This window comes from Cydia fagiglandana, chromosome 7 (genome assembly GCF_963556715.1).
Source record: "Cydia fagiglandana chromosome 7, ilCydFagi1.1, whole genome shotgun sequence".
Lineage (NCBI taxonomy): Eukaryota > Metazoa > Arthropoda > Insecta > Lepidoptera > Tortricidae > Cydia > Cydia fagiglandana.
In genome coordinates, this window is record NC_085938.1 from 1,692,811 (window position 1) to 1,711,863 (window position 19,053).

The 19,053-nt window shown below is 38.1% G+C and overlaps 1 protein-coding gene and 1 long non-coding RNA gene across 2 annotated transcripts in view; both read right to left on the bottom strand.

Moving 5' to 3' along the window:
* The window catches only part of LOC134665713 (vesicular glutamate transporter 1), a 60,787-nt gene extending 56,561 nt beyond the window's left edge, over positions 1-4,226 (bottom strand). Inside the window, exon 1 of the mRNA XM_063522677.1 lies at positions 3,913-4,226. Coding sequence (XP_063378747.1) covers positions 3,913-3,983 — 71 coding nt within the window. The 5' untranslated portion in view covers positions 3,984-4,226. The remainder of the gene's footprint in view (positions 1-3,912) is intronic.
* The window catches only part of LOC134665750 (uncharacterized), a 148,901-nt gene that overhangs the window by 44,447 nt on the left and 85,401 nt on the right, over positions 1-19,053 (bottom strand). The window lies entirely within an intron of this gene.

The window sequence follows — 19,053 nt, forward strand, 5'->3', positions numbered from 1 at the left end:
CAACTGGCCGCGACAGGCGTGAGAAGTGATAGATCGGCGCGACTTGGCGGCTTGTCGCGTGTTGGCAGCACAACTCACGCGCGAGAGCCGCGACAAACTCGCGATCAGGTGTCACTGTCAGAAAATGACAACGATCGCGACTTTGAACTAAAATCCGTAGCACAACTGGCTATTTTGAGACAAAATATTCTCTCGTCTTTATGTCAATCCGCGAGTCGAAGTCTACGCGACTTTATAACGCGACTCGCTCTCGCGGGTGGTTTGCTTGTACTTTTGTAACTAAACTCATGATAATTATAACTTAAAAACAAGTTTCATATATTATGTAATAATATAATTTGTATAATTACTTATTGCCCTAAGGAATAAGGAAGTATGGAACAATCACTAAATGCGCTTTACGCACTCTTATATTGATTATGCACGGTGATACCTACAAGTACCACAACACACCCATCATGTTTACAACTTTAATTTCAAACAGCTAGTTTGTAGGTACTCAATTAAGTAATTAGGTACATATGTAGGATTTTTAAATTTCAATTCAGGTTCGTAAGTTTGTAAAAGTAATCCTAAGACTTCCTTACACAAAACTTTCATCAACCTAACAACAGAGCCCGCTTGCTTGTACATAAATGAAGCCGATGAGGTGGGTAGGTACAAATGTTCAAAACAAACTATCCAACTTATTAAGTAAGCCATAGTCTTAGTAGTAATATTTAGGATCACGGTTAGATGTCTAATTTCAACAATCTCTTACTATTTAGGTACCGTTTGGAACCTTCCTCGACTTCAAAAAAACATACCTACATGTGGCCTGTGCCCGCTGCATCGTACTGTAACAGAATGATGTAATACGTGGCTATAACAGGATCATGTCCGGCTCAAAATCATGCTTTGTATGAAATATTATCAGTCATCACCCACTAAACCATTCCGTCCCCTGCCAACACCATACCGTGACGTGACTGGACCGAGCCGACCAACAACATTTTGAAGGAGTTATTACGCTCATGTCATAGTCTGCGTAGGTAGCATAGGTACGGTTATCATATGGTCTACCATATTGAAACTCCTCTAGATCAAACCCGTGTTCTAGATGTTTCACTTCATGTTTGACAGGGCCTGATACGATCATGCTATGATACGTTGCTGTCAGCATTAGGTATGAAGTGGGCCTTGGGGAGCTAATTAATCATGGCTTCTAGGAGTTCTAGGTACTTACCTACCTACTTTATTTTTGTTTCTTTTCAGGTAAAAATACAGGAGAGAAAAAAAAACAATATTTAAATTAATAGTATATTGCTTTGCCTTATATATTCTTGCAATATTCGACTTCTTATTATTAAACCTAATATATATTAACATCTAGAACCACTATAGAGAAATTGTAAGAATCTTCTTTATTACCCTTGAAAATTATTTTCTCTCTTCCTTTTTCTTCGACATGCGGCGTAGGACAATTAAATATTACCCTGGAAAGAAAATTGGTTTATAAACAAGACAGTAAAATATGGTCATGACTTCATCGAGGACTATGAAATAAGCTTCTCATATCAATTTGTCAAATCATAAACAGTTAGGTACACAGTACACACACATGCCATTCATTATTGGCACAAGAAAAACTATATGAAACTTATTTGAGAGTTACTGTGGCAGCTTAGTGTACGCCATAACCATTAGGGTTATTATTAATAGTTCACTTCGTCGGTGGTGTTCTTAAAGCTAAAGCGCTTCTCACATCTTAGTTAATTTAGAAAAGGGGACAGCTCCGCGTTTGAAACCTACAAGCTTGCCTAGTGTGTTTCTTTTCCTGAATCTCCACTTCGGGTCCCGTTGGCACGTTCCTGTTAATAATATTTTCCTTTGGGTGCTGGGATATCAATCGTGTCTAGGATAATGCTGAACTAATTCTGAAAAAAAAACACAATTTACGACAGGAATATGAGAACAAACCCAATAATAGCAATCCATTATTATAGTTACTTACAAAAATATTTTATTTAAAAGGTTTATTAAACAGAAATTTTAAACAATATATATTTTAAGGAATATTATCAATATTAATTATATAAGGCTCTATTACTTACATTTTTTCATATTTTTTCCCGTAATTAAATGTTGACAAAATTTGAAAGTTCCTTGACTTTGACAAGAAAAACTTAACCATCGACAAAAAACTAGATTTTTTACCACCAAAGAACGAATGATTTAGCGCATCCCTGGTTTCCGATTCAGTGTTGCCACTTGCAAATATCGATTTGTTTAGACTTTGATTTCGCCGGGTAACACTGACGAGTCGCGCCGCGACTTTGAGTTCTCTACGCGGCTGTTGCAGTCGCGGGTACAAGTTATGCTACGGAAATCGACAGATTTGACAGCCGCGGGAATGGCGACTCGAGTCGCGGTCTAAGTCGCGGATGCAAGATGTGCTAGAGGTGCAGATCTTACAAGGTAGGTAGGTGAAACCGTTTTAGTAGGTGAAAACGTTCTAGGCGCTAGTAATTAACAGTGTGATGTGAACTACGGTGAACCTGAACCATACAAAACGTTCTATGCGCTACAAGAACCACGAGTCACGGTAACGTTCAAAGGGTTAAGATTTCTTCATGTTTTACCGGTTTCATTGACCTTTGTAACATAGGTAACAATGACAAGAATGCAAAGTATTGCGTGACAACGAAGAACGCTCGTTACAATTACCACTATACTTAATGTCATGATCATGACAATAGCAATAACAAAGTTGGTACGCAATGGTTGGTACCTACTGTAATGGCTCCTCTACACGATGGTCCAGCGCGCCGGCCACTCCAAGGGACGCATGTATACGTTAGAGGGAGCAAGTGATATTGCTATCTCATTCTACCGCATGGCTGCGTCCCTTGGAGTGGCCGGCGCTGGGCCATTGTGTAGAGGAGCCATAAAATATACCTCATCATTCGCCCTTATCCCATTCATTTGGGGTCGGCGCAGCATGTCTTTTTCTTCCATACCTCTCTCTCGCCCGTCATCTCATCATTCTCTTGCGTTCGTTTCAGATCATCTCATAAAATAAAATATACCTATAGGTAATTGGATCACATATTTTTGTAGGAAAGTCAACATTGCAGTTTGTAATATGTAGTGACTAAGGCAAAGCAAATGTTAAATATTTTTGCAACGGTTTACCTAAGTGAATCACAAGGTATTTTTTTCACAAAATAATGTTTTATTTTGTGAAAACAATTAGCATTCAAGTTTTTTAACGAATATGTCAATATACATACATGTTTGTATAGGTAGGAAAAAAATACAAATAAAGATTGCGTCAACATATTAGTGTAAGCTTAGTAGGAAAAAATTACTTTGGTACAGAAAAACTCTTTTAAGCCACCAAAAGTACACACGGGTACACGTTAGGTGACACTCTCTATATGGATGTCCATGTTTACATAAATTCACGCTCTACATTTAAAATTTTCATGTACTTAAATTAATTATTTCTGTGCACAACGACAAACCCGAATGGAATTATTAATAGGTATTTTTTTACCTACATAGTTACATTGTAACGAATGCAAACCGGTCTTAATAACAATTAAATCATAATCAAAAAACTCTATCACGTTTGCTTATCTTTCTCAAGTATTTGCAACGCTGCACATTTAAACTGCATTTCGACAAAAGAAAAGAAATCCACATTTTCACAATGCCAATTAAGTAGAAATTAAAAATCGACAATCGCAAACACAAAATGCTAACCTAACCCGAACCTTATTGCAAAACACATAAAGTTCATTAACGGTCACTTATTAAAGACTCGCTGTTATTAAGCAACTTTATCACATGCACTCGACTAAAACCTGTTTCCAACAGAATTCCACGACAATTTTATTCAATCATTAGCAAACTTAAAATTGCACGAACCTTTCCGTAGTATTATAGAACATCGCCGCTTGTCTTTTCAAATCGTCTCCCATTGCGTTTTCTTCACTCATTTCACACTAGAAATTCACTGGACACTACACTCGAAAATGCACTTTATGTTTAACTTCTAGAGTTGGTTTTCGCGGTTCGTATTGTGAGGAGGCCAGTCGGTCGTACGTTCGACGCGCGCGCCTCTCACTTCGCACTGAGGAGTGAGGACCCAGGTTACGCGCGCTCTCTTTCGCCCCCACTCGTATGCAGTCAATGATACGGCTTTATTCATGAACCGGCACTTTGGGTGAGTGTTTGGTGCTAGTATATCTTGAGCCCTTTGCATGGTACCTATATATTAACCCCACTACCGCTAAGGGCACTTGCAGCATCTACTATAACCGGGGTTAACCGGTTAAACCTGAAGTTACCATGGTTACCACTGTTACCAGTACAATTTGACACTGGGTTAACGGTTTAACGGATTAACTCCGGTTTAGCGGGATGGTGGAAGTGACGCTAACTCAAAAGTACTGCCCACTTAGTGCTGAGGTTTGCAGTTTATGCAAGTACCTTTGCAAGTTTGCACCCTCATATACGAGCTCGAATAGTTACTTTTGCATACTAATTTTTACACATGCTATACGTTCTTAACAAACTCCTAAGAGGAAATGAGTTTATCGGAACTTATGTATGATATATGTGATTATGATTTGAAAATTATCCGTTGCTTTTCGGCAAAGGAAAACATCTTGAGGAAACCGGAGTATAGGTAATCCCAATAAGGCCAAACATTTTGGAGCAATAAGGAATATTTACTTACTTAATTCCTAGTAAGTATACCCTCTGGGTTTTGGGATTTTGGGAGTAATTCTTGGCATTAGTTGCCAAGCGGACCCCAGGCTCCCATAAGCCGTGGCAATAAGCTAGGATAAACGCTAGAAGGAAGAAGAGAGTGAAAGTAATTGTAAGTGAAGCTGTGTAGAAACCAAATTATTGTTTGGGTTTTTGGTACAAAAAGGTACAAAATTAACCCTTATGGTGCGACTGATTGCTATAAATCTCGACAACTACTTATTTTTATAATAGTCGGCACACCGCAGCCGTGGATAACAGTTGCGAACGTACGAATGACATTCTGTTTACCATTGTTGTGGTCTCGCATTGTTGAATGCATGTGTTGCGACGCATTAGTGTTATGGCATTTAAAAGATAACCCATTTATGTAGGTACCATTATTACACGGTGACACGTATCAAAGGACTAGAATAACAATAAAAGGCTGACTAGAGCTTAAAACCGGACAAGTGAGAGTCGGACTAGCCCACCGAAAATTCCCTACTTTTAGTAGGTATTTGTTGTTATAGCGGCAGCGGCAAGAGAAATACATCACGGTACGGTTCATGAGATACAGCCTGGTGACGGACAGACGGACAGTGGAGTCTTAGTAACAGGGTCCCGTTTTTACCCTTTGGGTACGGAACCCTAAAAATGACCCCACGGGAATTATGATTGTGCTGCGTGCGACTGAAATGGACTGTTTGACTAGTTTGTAGTATAAGTTTGTCAATATAAATATAATAGAATTGTATGATAGCCAACTCCAGACACAACTTTTTTCTTAATATGTATGTAATTGTAGTGGGAATTGGTGTATTGGGTAATATTAAGAAGTAATTAGAGTGGCAGAGAAAGATGCCCGCAATTTGCAAACTTCGGTGTTTGTTGTAGGCCCTCTGTTTTTCGAAGTCGAAAATATACCTACCTACTGAGAGCTTCGTGTAAATCGTATAATATACGACGCTGAGGTATCAAGTACTAACACGATTACACTGCCACACATATTGACCAATAAAAGTGGAGGTTGACAGGTCACATGTGCGGACAACAAGGAAAAATAGAGAAAACAAGTTACCCACTAGCATCCAAGCGCAAAGAAGGTCAACAAATAAATCGGTGGAAATACCACATCCATACAATTCTGGGACTACACTGGACCACAGTTGCGTCATGGAGACGGTACTGGAAAGAGTTGAAGACCTACTCTGACACGTTGGCGACCGGGCTGGCCGAGTGGGTATAGTGACCCTGCCTGTGAAGCCGACGGTCCTGGATTCGAATGCCAGTAAGGGCATAAATTTATTTAGTAGTGGGCCAGCGATGGTGCCTACGCATCTACCACGTGGCCTATAGTGCGTGCTCTCAAACATCTCTCTGATCCAGCGCAGGTCCATCGTGTAGAGGAGCCATAACGATCGCATGGCCATCTCGCTGGTCCAGCGCTGGGCGATCGTGTAGAGGAGCCATGACGGTGTCCCGCCATCTGTGCCTGTTTTTGGCATCGTCAAACGCGACGTGCATGCCATGAAAACATTTACACGGTAACTGTGAGGGTTAAGTACTACTTTGGGGCTTGGCCGATTTAATGTATGATTGCCCCATAGTATATTTATTTTTATATATTTTTATTTATTTGATGGGTGGAGTTTTAGAAGCGCTTTGTACAATTTTATAAAAACTAATAGACATGAGCATACAACTGTCATTAATGTGTGTAATTAAGAACTAATGCCATATATTCTTTAGGGACCCATTAGCGCATCAAAACATATTAATGACATGTTGATTATGATTACCAAAATGACATTTATGAAAGTTAATAAACACTTTTAAGGTCAAGTTCAAAGTAAAATTTATACTTAATAATTTATTCCACATTTAAATGTGTTAATAGTAAGGCTAGAGGACAAGTTTTTAGTTTAGTTAATCAGGTTGTTTATTTTATTTATTTATTTAGATATTTAATTCAGTTGTGAGGATCAAATGTCTATATGGGATGGGACCCGTTGCATTGCATTAAAGCAGCGGTCGGCAACCAGCGGCCCGAGAGCCTCACTGGTTGTATTGTATGTTATATTGACAAACGACAATGTTTGAAAAAGTCATAAATATTAACAAAGTGCGGCCCGCGTCCACTTCATTAGCTGCTATGTGGCCCTTGGCTGCTAAAAGGTTGCCGACCGCTGCATTAAAGCAATACAAAAGTCAGAAATGTTAGTTAAAGTCTGAGAATCATACTCTACTCACGAAAAGCTCCTAACAGTCCTAACAAAATGTCAAGCAATCATGACGTCACTATTATTGCTGGGAAGCCATCTTGAAGTATGGAATATTGAGTCAAGGCAATATTTTAACTTTTTCTATACTGCAAAACGTAATTCAAGACCAAAAAAATTAAGAAATGTTGGCAGTTTTTTACTAGTGCGTCTTGTATTTATGTACAAATAAATAAATAAAAGTACTTTTTTAAATAGTAGGAGTAAAATTACTAATGAATAAATTATCTTTGCGTGATTATTTATCAAAAGGAATTTACAATTTTAGAAACAAATTATTGCAATGGCAACATTGTCTCACTTTTTTTGGTCTTGGATTACGTTTTGCAGTATATATTTTGTGTGTATTAATTGAAAAATGAAGACTTCTAATACCACTTCCTAAGACTATACTCTTATTTTAGTATTATTTATAATAATATATATCCCATTATGAGATTTGACCAGTTATTGCATTCCCTAGCTCCAACTTCAGGGAATTGGGCAGAATGAAAGCAACAATCCATTAACAGTCCGCCTGTTTCGAGGTGGGCGTCCCTGCACTACATCCACAGCCTTGTGAAAATTATCTCTTCTTAATCGCTCCCCCATTGCTGAGGATCGTGACTCCACTTGCGCTTTATGAATTGCCTCCTTGTGAAAATCATAAAACATGTAATTTTTTAATTTTCAGTAGAATATTTTTCTGAGTAAATCTCCATATTATCAGAAACACAATATTGACATGTTGATTATAATGTTAACATCCGACTCTGGAAGTAGGTGTGACTAATTTAACATATGTACATTAGTAATGTGTGGTTAAACACGAATTAACTTCTTTCCGCTACCCAAAGTATGTATTTAACCTTTTAACCACGCATAGGGTTTGCAATTCGGATCCGAAATGTATGAAATTATCCGGATCTGGATCCGGATCCGCGGATCTTCCCATACATTTCGGATCCGTCGTGCAAACCCTAACCTAGATATGAGCGCCGATAGGCATTTAGCCGGCGGCGGCGCGCCGGTCAAAATCGGTCGGCGGCGGCGGCGAATCGGCGGCGTGGCCTTGAAACACCTTTGATTAATGAAAAAATAATTCAAACCGAAATTTTACCGAAAAAACATGTTTTTGCTGTAAGAAAGTTATAAAATAAGTGCATTTTTCAATTTCAAGGATAATTTATTGAATAAACGTACGAAAATAGTTTTATATAGTATAAACACTCGCATAAACGGTATCGCGCTTCATCAGAGCCAGTCTTAATCTTGGTTAAGCCGTGGCCGCAAGATCTTTGCGAGGCCCTTATCTTTTGTGCTAACTAAACAGTAGCAGATTGACTGTATCATCAGCAAAACGTCTTGTCGATATTCTAAAGAGCCGAAGTGAGGAAAATCAAGCTTTTTCGTTAACCAAAATCAACCCAACAAAACCGATTTATGTCTAAAGGTGAGGCTCGAGGCCGAGCTCCACTTTTCACCGAAGACCTGATTCCGACGCCTTCCCATGCGAGGCCAGAGGCTGAGCTGCTGGTATTAAGCATACAGCTTAGAATCGAACGCCAATTGTGAGCTTGGCTGACGGCCGAATGCCTGGAGCGCCGATTGCGGTGCGCTTTTGTGCAAGGCCGAAGATCAAGCTGCAAGAGAGCAGAGCTTAGAACCAGTGGTCCAGTGTAAGCAAGGCCGATAAAGACCGAGACCATAATGTTAATAACTTGGAGATACAGGCGCTTTCGTGCGAGGCGAAAGCCCGTGCTGCATCAGTGGAGCTAAGATCGGACAAAAACCAATGACCAAACATTTTAAAAGCGAGGCCGAAAGTTGAGCTCCAAACAGAGCCGAAAACTTGGCGATTCAGATAGCGGCATACTTCCATGCGCGCGATGCGAGGCCAAAGATTGAGCTTCGAGAGAGGAAAGTTTGAGATTTGAACAATGGGCAAGTTTAAATGAGAGTCGTTTCCGACGCCCTTCCTTTGGACGTGAAAACGCTTAATATCTGAAATTAACCCCTTTTTATACATTTTAAAAACATTCAGCCATGCTTGCAATGGTTAATTTCGCGGTGAATGACGGATTACCTAACCAGCTGGCAAAATTTGTAATTTCGTTGTCCTAAAGGGGCCCACTGATTAACAGTCCGCCGGAAGGTATCGGTTATATAAGTTGTTCGGAACTGTCAAAATTTTGTTCTAACTGACAGGCCGATACCGTCCGGCGGCCTGTTAATCAGTGGGCCCCTTAAGACTAGTAGCGCGGTTACCAGACAGAAAAGTTTGAATTTACCTTCGATATATTTGAATTATATGGACCTCCACCCACAAGATGGACGGACGACCTTGTTAAGGGCGCCGAAAGACGCTGGATGCGGGTCGCTTCCAACCGGTACGAATGGAGGTCCAAGGAGGAGGTCTATATTCAGCAGTGGACGTCTTATGGCTGAGATGATGATGATATAGACCTAAACTACCTTTTGAATGTCAATAAGCTATTCAGAGTGGCGCCGTTAAAGATCTAAACTAGATAAAATCTGATTCTGAAAGTAGTAGTATCTAACAAGGTCACGCCGATGCCACGCCGATAGCGCAGCGTCGGCGGCGGCGGCGCGAAAATTTCGTCGGCGGCGGCGGCGCGCCGGCGCGGCGCTCATATCTACCCTAACCACACACAATTTTTCATCTAAGGGTGGTATTCTATCTGTCCAATATCCTGGTCCAATGTGTATTTGCCAATCATATTTTGCTTAATGAGAGAGTGAGACGCAATGCACATGCTTACTCATGCCTCGGCTAGTCTGTGGCCATGAGTAAGCCCATTCATAATAAAAAAAAATTGGACAAAGAAATTGGACAGTGGAATACCAACCTAACATGCTTGTGCCGCCATAAATCGAAAATAAATAATTTTAACTGTCATATTAACTGTAATTTTTAGTTTTATTATGTAATATTGTAGTCACAATGTGTTCTTTTATAATTTAGACGTAATAGTCCATGGCCCCGACAGAAGACCAGCGCTAGCCTTTAGGCTAGCACCTGCTGAGTCGGGACCATTTCGTGACCGTGGTAGTATTACCTGTTGTTTTATCTATTACGTTTTGTCACGAATAAAAACATTCTATTCTATTCTATTCTAAAAATCTAAGTTTTATCTTATTTATCAGACTGCGGCGGAATGAATCCGATTTTACAAAATACAAATACAATATATATTTTGTATGTCTTATAAGTATAACAGTCTATGGCAGTTAAATGGTTAACAGATCAGTGATAAGACCACTTGAAGCCTGTCTCTATCTTTATTTAGTTGTTTATTGTGTATTGTTGTATTTTATTGAGCTGCACAATAAATGGTTTTTATAGCCATTACAACAATAAAAACTCTGTAAATACATAGTATTTTAGTACTGCTTATGATAGCATGCAAATTATCCGTGTATAAACATGTTGAATGTTTCAATCTCTGAGCAATTAAAGTCACTGTGCACTCCATGTGGCTTATGATCACACAATATGGAGACAAAATACATGAGGTCCCGATCCTCGCAAGAGGAAACGAGAAAGAAGAAGAAGAAAATACATTAAAAGCCTAATGTAGCAATGGTGTAAGTTTTAAAATACTTTGCTACCAACACGAATATAATAATTGGACTTACCCGGTTCCAGAATGCAGTGGTGTATATTCATAGTCGTAATTTTGGCGACTTAACATAGTAAACTGCACCTTTTGTACAACGCACTCACTAAAACTACGAAAATACGTAATTTAAATAGATTTTTTTAACAAATTTTCTTCGCGGTTTCTTACCGAGTATGCATGTTTTGTTTACATTGACGTCATTGTGTCATTGATATTGTCTGTCATTTTATTAACCAATCAGAAAAATATTTAAGAAATCATTTCTCTCTTTTAGCGCTGTGATTGGTTAAATTGTTAAGAAACGTGATAGTAATGTCAATGTCACTGTCACTAATGTCAGTTGCAAGAAACGTTTCGTTTCTGCATTGTAAACTCATATTTGTATACATATCTTCGTAAATTAAAAGTGGCTGAAATATCAACATCAAAGTTTTACCGCGGCGAAATGAATCCGATTTTACAAAATACAAATCTCTTTAGTAACAACGGTTCTGCGTACTATTTATAGTTGGTCAAGCAGATATTGTCAGTAGAAAAAGGTGGCAAATTCGAAAAATGTAGGCGCGAAGGGATTATCGTCTCATAGAAAATTTTCCTACCTTTTCCTACTGACAAGATTTGCTTGATCATCTATATTAAAAATACCGAAGTTTCGGTTTTGGTTTCGAACATGGCATTCTTTGGCCAAAACCGAACCTTCGACCGGAATATGATTTTTATGTCGAAACTTGCCGAAACCGAAACCGACACATCGGTCGGTCTAATTTTTGTACTTATAGTGTCCGTTTTAATCACTTATCAATGTCAAATACATCACCAGTACTGCGCTTATTAAGGTAACTGAAGACATCAGGGCCCAGTTTTATAAAGTTACAAGTTACAGGTTACAAGAGTACAGGCTACAGGCACCTGTAATGCACTGTGAACGGCTACAGGTGTTTTATAAATATACATAAATAATTACAGTTGTAAAGAACCACGGTCAATCTCGATTACATGTGAAATCTACAGGTGTGAAGGACATCACTATTTTTAAAAAAACGTGTGTCATAGATACTCGGTTCTCTACTAAATTATGTGTTTTTGTTTGCTGTAAAATATTAATTACTGGAAAAATGGCCAGAAATGAAGGAAAAATCGAGTGGTTGAGAGCGGCGTTCCATGCCAAGGATATACTTTTTAGGCCGTTTTCAGATTCAGATTAAGTTAGATTTAATGAAATATTTACGTAATAAGTAAATAACATGTAAATAAGTAGGTATAGACGGTCAAGCAAATCTTGTCAGTAGAAAAAGGCGCGAAATTCAAATTTTCTATGAGACGATCTCCCTTCGCGCCTACATTTTTCAAATTTGCCGCCTTTTTCTACTGACAAGATCTGCTTGACCAAGTATACTCTTTCACATTCTTAGATTAAAATGTATCGTTTCGGTAGCGGCTCAAAGATAAATACGGTGTGTATCGAAAATTATGAATAGTACACTTTACCATAATGTGAATGCACTATACTTATATAAAGAGACGAATGCTAATAAATCAACGACAAATATCGGCAATAATCCCTTTCCATTTCCTAGTAGATAAAATAAAACGAATCGTCAATAAAATCAATATCAAACATATTGTCACTTTATTTCCTATATTTACTATATATTTCAGATACATTAACAAAAACTGATAAGGTCAGTGCATGGAAAAATATGCATGCCCTGGCACAATCGTTGGCGTTGGTGCTTAACAATAAAGAGTAAAGTTTAAAATCTCTCAGAAAACGAGTCTACAAGTAACTGCTGTTGTGCTGTTACAGGACTCAAGACGTATGTAAGTTTTTGTTACAAGTGTACCAATGTACACTTGTAATTTACAATTTTTTTATAAAACGCCTGTTCGATTATGAGTTTAAAACTATAAAACTCCCGTATTTTCGTCTATGGTTGAGCTACAGGCACTTGTACCTGTAACCTGTAAAATTGTAACACAGTACTTTTATAAAACGCAAATTGTAAAAAACGGAGCAAGTGTTGCCAGTAAACGCCTGTAAACTTGTAACTTGTAACTTTATAAAACTGGGCCCAGGCGGGGCATGGAGAATCAAATGGTCACGGTCCTTATTCTTATTGACTTCTCTAACGCATTTAATACCGTTGACCATGACATTCTCCTTGCCTTGCTCAAACATATGAGAGTCTCTGATATAGCCCTTCACTGGTTGGCTGCCTACTTGCGGGGGCGCCAGCAGGCAGTCCGAGTTGACCGGTCTTTGTCTGACTGGTATGATCTGGCGACTGGCGTGCCCCAAGGAGGTATTTTATCCCCACTTCTTTTTTCCACCTTTATTAATTTTATTACACCTGGGCCCAGTTTTATAAAGTTACAAGTTACAAGTTTACAGGCGTTTACTGGCAACACTTGCTCCGTTTTTTACAATTTGCGTTTTATAAAAGTACTGTGTTACAATTTTACAGGTTACAGGTACAAGTGCCTGTAGCTCAACCATAGACGAAAATACGGGAGTTTTATAGTTTTAAACTCATAATCGAACAAGCGTTTTATAAAAATATTGTAAATTACAAGTGTAGATTGGTACACTTGTAACAAAAACTTACATACGTCTTGAGTCCTGTAACAGCACAACAGCAGTTACTTGTAGACTCGTTTTCTGAGAGATTTTAAACTTTACTCTTTATTGTTAAGCACCAACGCCAACGATTGTGCCAGGGCATGCATACTTTTCCATGCACTGACCTTATCAGTTTTTGTTAATGTATCTGAAATATATAGTAAATAGGAAATAAAGTGACAATATGTTTGATATTGATTTTATTGACGATTTGTTTTATTTTATCTACTAGGAAATGGAAAGGGATTATTGCCGATATTTGTCGTTGATTTATTAGCATTCGTCTCTTTATTTAAGTATAGTGCATTCACATTATGGTAAAGTGTACTATTCATAATTTTCGATACAGCCGCTACCGAAACGATACATTTTAATGTAAGAATGTGAATGTTATTTACTTATTACGTAAATATTTCATTAAATCTAACTTAATCTGAATCTGAAAACGGCCCAAAAAGTATATCCTTGGCATGGAACGCCGCTCTCAACCACTCGATTTTTCCTTCATTTCTGGCCATTTTTCCAGTAATTAATATTTTACAGCAAACAAAAACACATAATTTAGTAGAGAACCGAGTATCTATGACACACGTTTTTTTTTAAATAGTGATGTCCTTCACACCTGTAGATTTCACATGTAATCGAGATTGACCGTGGTTCTTTACAACTGTAATTATTTATGTGTATTTATAAAACACCTGTAGCCGTTCACAGTGCATTACAGGTGCCTGTAGCCTGTACTCTTGTAACCTGTAACTTGTAACTTTATAAAACTGGGCCCTGACCTTCGCTGTTCCTACCATCTGTATGCTGACGACTTGCAACTCTACGACCAGTGCTCCGTGACTGACCTCCCAACTTGCATTGATAAACTTAACCTGGACCTTTTTCATATCCAGAAGTGGTCTGAGAGGTTCGGCCTGTTTGTAAATCCGTCAAAGTGCCAGGCTATTGTTATAGGTAGTTCCAAGCAACTTGAAAAACTAGACTTGGATGCACTTGCACCTGTAAGCTTTAACGGCTCCCCAATAACATTTAGTCAGAGCGTTAAAGACTTGGGCGTTCTTTTCGATAACACCTTGAGTTGGAGAGCACAGGTTACTGAAATCAGTCGTAAGGTCATGGGCTCCCTTCATTATCTGAACAGACTGAAACACTTCTTACCGGTCAAAACTAAAGTTGCATTAGTTAACGCCCTTTTACTACCCATTATTGACTATGGTGATGTCTGTTATCCGGACTTAAACGAAGAGCTTCTTGATAAATTGGATCGCCTGCTTAATAACTGCATTCGCTTCATTTTCTGCCTCCGCAAATATGATCACGTTTCTTCTTTTCGCTCTCAGCTTGGCTGGCTTCCCATCCGACAACGTCGCAACATTCGCTTGCTTTCCACTCTTTTTTCTGTGCTTAATGATCCACTCTCTCCGGAATACCTCAAATCCTTCTTTCAATACTACGGCGTTTCTCGCTTCCGCCAACTTCGCTCTTCTGGCAATATGTCTCTGTCCATCCCTCCTCACCGAACCGGGTTCATGTCGAATTCGTTCACTGTGCAGGTGGCGCGTCTTTGGAACGGACTTCCTTTTAACATAAAAAATGCGCCTAATAAGTTCGCTTTCAAAAAATCCGTACGTGCTTTCTTTGCTAGCAGAATGAAAAAATCTTAGTGTATTATTAGTTTCATAATATGTTTCGTCGTTATTTATTTATATATTTATATATATATATATATATATATATATATATATATATATATATATATATATATATATATATGTGTATATATATATTATAGTATATGTGTACAGTATATTTGTATAGGTAATTAATATGTTATACGTAATTTATTGTTCGTTTTTGCTGTTGTAATTATAGCACCGCTCACAATCTCTCTGCTTAGCCTTAAGGTTGACTGGTAGAGAATGCCTTATGGCATTAAGTCCGCCTTTTGTACTATAAGATTTTTCTTTTGTGCAATAAAGATTAAATAAATAAATAAATAAATAAATAAATATAGCTGAAATATAAACGTCTATAAATAATATTTATTACGCTTATCGAAAAACCTTTACGTACCTATTTGTCACTTTACCGAGCGCCTGAGAGAAGTGTAGACGGGGTCGGAGCCGGTTTTTTTTTACCTACTTGAAATAGCCCAACATTTTTAATTATTTTATGCTCTTTACGTAGGACTGAATAATTTAGGTAAACCCTAAGTTAAATTGTCGCATTAAAAATGAAATATTAAACTAAAAAACCGGGCAAGTGCGAGTAGGACTCGCGCACGAAGGGTTCCGTACCATAAAGCAAAAAAAACGGAAAAAAATGCAAAAAGAAAACGGTCACCCATCCAAGTACTGACTACGCCCGACGTTGCTTAACTTTGGTCAAAAATCACGTTTGCTGTATGGGAGCCCCACTTAAATCTTTATGGTATGGTATTTTTTGTATGAAGAAAAATCCGGTTCTGAGCCTTGGATAGACCTTTAGTCCCATACAATTGATACAATATACACTTCTTGGTCATTTCATTTTGGTTCTTTTTTGTACATACATAGTGTCCGTTTGTCTATCATGTTTGTTTTAATTTACTCTCAATTGCTCAAAGGTTGACTGGAAGAGATCCCTTATAGGGATAAGTTCGCCTTTGTACATTAAGTAAGTATATAAATATTTTGTTTCATTGTAATTTAACCTGTCTTATGTACTTTAAAGTGTTTACATACATACATGCATTTTTCTAATACAACGCCCAAACATTGCATTGGACCTCTGAGATTCATTTCTTTAAAAATATTAAACCGCCAACGTAAAAATGCCCCTCGTAGGTGCTGTAAGCACGCTCGACCCAATTCTTTCAGTTGATCCTATTACCGAAACCATGGGTACTGTTTATGGACACCCTGTAGCGACATTATGGTTCGGTGAGGGATATTGAATATTGAGGAAAATATGCGTTTTCGATGGCTATTGGGCTTTACTAAAAAAATTCAAAGACAATCTTACACAGATTTAGTCCCAAACTAACGTAAGCAGCAAAACTTTTGACTGTCCAGTCACCTGCAATAAAATGTTACACAACGAAGGCCGCAAAAATATCTGACAATATCTTATTTGTAGATCCATAAGAGCGTGTCACATATTTTTGCAGCCTTCGAAGAGTATCATATTATTGCAGGACACTGTCCATCGGTGGACCTTAGGTATGCCTTTTGTAATGAGGTTGATCGATGGACAGTTAACAGTGTGGACGATGGTACTATATGGAATAACGATTCAATTAAAAATTAAATAAACCTCCTACGGACTAAAATGACATTAGTTTCGAAAAGAGCTGATACTCTTCAAACTGCTGGATCGATTTTTATCAAATATAACTAAGATTCACCACAAGGAAACTCGCTTTCATATACAGAAACCGTATCGAAATTGGTCCATCCGTTTGAGAGCTACGATACACAAGACAGACACACAGACAGTCATTGGCGTCAAACTTATAACACGCCTCTTTTTGCTTCGGGTTTTAAAAAACAAAGATCCCTAGAAATTGAGAACTTCCTTGGAAATATTGAAGTCGGTTAAAAATGCAATTAAGATTTAATTTTCATTCGACTTTAATGATGTCAGAATAAAGGTCGGAACTTAAGCAATTACATTAAAAATGTAAAGCTGAACGGGACGGGATATTCAAATTTTTTGCCGATACTTTTTAAATACGTATAGTTGAGTTCATAAACATGTATACGTTTTTTCATCTTATTGCGATGGATTAAGGTGGAGAAATGTGTACATGTTTATGAACCCGACTGCAGTTTACGCTGGGTCATATCCGTAGGGCAACTCGTTTGTTACTGTCATGCGGACCCTTTTCCTATATCAAGACAAGTCATCAAGTCACGTTCCGTTGCAAGCACAAATTATTATACCTCGCCTTCCCTGTATCACAGTATTGACAGTTCCTTCAAGTCTCTTCTGGTTGGGATCATGTATGAGCTCTACTATTATACTGAGTCATTACTATTATATACAGGGCGATTTCTGGGCCGTGGTACAGAACCACTTTTTCTGACTCTGTAACTGATCCACATTATCATATGGTAGTATTTGATCAAAAGATACTCGTAATTCAGTTTATATTTTCTCATTTTTCAAGTAAAATTAATCTTATACTAAGTAATTGGTCAGTGGTCACCCTATGACTTTTGACATAGGGTGTCATTCTATGGAACTTGCTAACTATGTAAACAAACCGCCATATTAAATTTAAAACTGTAGAAAATGATGAATATACTAGTGACTTTTGTTTAAATAGTTAAGTTCCATAGAATGACACGCTGTATGGAAAGCGATAAGACGTCATATTGAGTAAGTAAGTGACCACATTGTATGTAAAAATGTTTTTTCATCTCTCCTGTTCGGAAAGTTCACCTTTCATAGGCTGATAACCGGGTGGAAAATTTCATTTCCCACCCTAGGGTGGAAAGTATTTTTTTTTAATTTTTACTTCGAGCAACAGCATATTATTTAGTTAAAAGCTCTCATATTAGCTCCCGCATGACTGAAATTGGCGCCGTTTACATTTTGATCGAAAAAAAATCGAAAACCATAGACAATCCGGTCTTAAATTGGGATGTATCTGAAACGGCCTTAATGTATACGCGCCTTAAAAAAAACTTAAAACTGAATGAATGAATGTAATGTAATGATAATATACTGCGTCAAGCAGATCTTGTCAGTAGAAAAAGGCGGCAAATTTGAAAAATGTAGGCGCGAAGGGTTATCGTCCCATAGAAAATTTGAATTTCGCGCCTTTTTCTACTGACAAGATTTGCTTGACCAAGTATATTACCAATACTCAACCTACATTTCTTGTGTTTGACTTTCCTCATAGTCGAAATGAAAAGTAAAGTGTTTAACTCTCTTCGTTCGAGCGCCAAAATATCTCGGGTGAAATGGTTCACTTTCCACCCTTGGTTAACAATCTACATAGCAATCTACTATTTTTTTTACTTATCATGTGAAATATTAATCATTAATATTGGTGATAACCAATAATTAACATCATTAGACTCATCTTTCAATTCTGTATGATGTTTTGTTCTCTTGCTCCATAACTCTGAAATCATCCTGTATAATTAGATAAATAGTCGTGCTAGTTTTTAAAACCATTAAAAAGCCTAAATCGGTATAGCATCTGATTATGTTGTTTACAGCCAACAGGTAAACATGTAAACATGTTATGTTAATAATAGCTAAACGGTGAACACGAGTTTAATTAATAATATCATACCCCATTTTGATTAGGGATCATACGGATACACATTTCATATTCAGGCAGGCAGAAGTAGTTAGGTAAATATGACGTTGACGAGATACAACTAATTTAGACTAAAGGCCGAGCCACACCGGCTTGCGTGTGCGTGACGTGCGGGTCTGCGTGCGCTAAAATGTTGGAGCCGCACAGGCCCACGTCACGCAAGCGGTGTGCCATCTCTTATAAGGATCTGTATACTACAACGCCGCACGCGCACGTGCACGTCACGCACCCGCAGCCGGTGTGCACAGGCCTTAAAGGGGATGTCCGCCTCAAAACCGGTTTCCATACAAACGTATTGCCCATTTTCCTCTATGGAGACTATGGGAATTCAAACCACCTACACATAAACACGCAAGATAGATGGAATCAAGCAAAATTCGATATCGTAAACAGAGATACTTATATACATTGAAATCGCGTTTTTACAACGCCAACGCCACGCCAGTGTTACGTAGGATAAGACAATAAGCA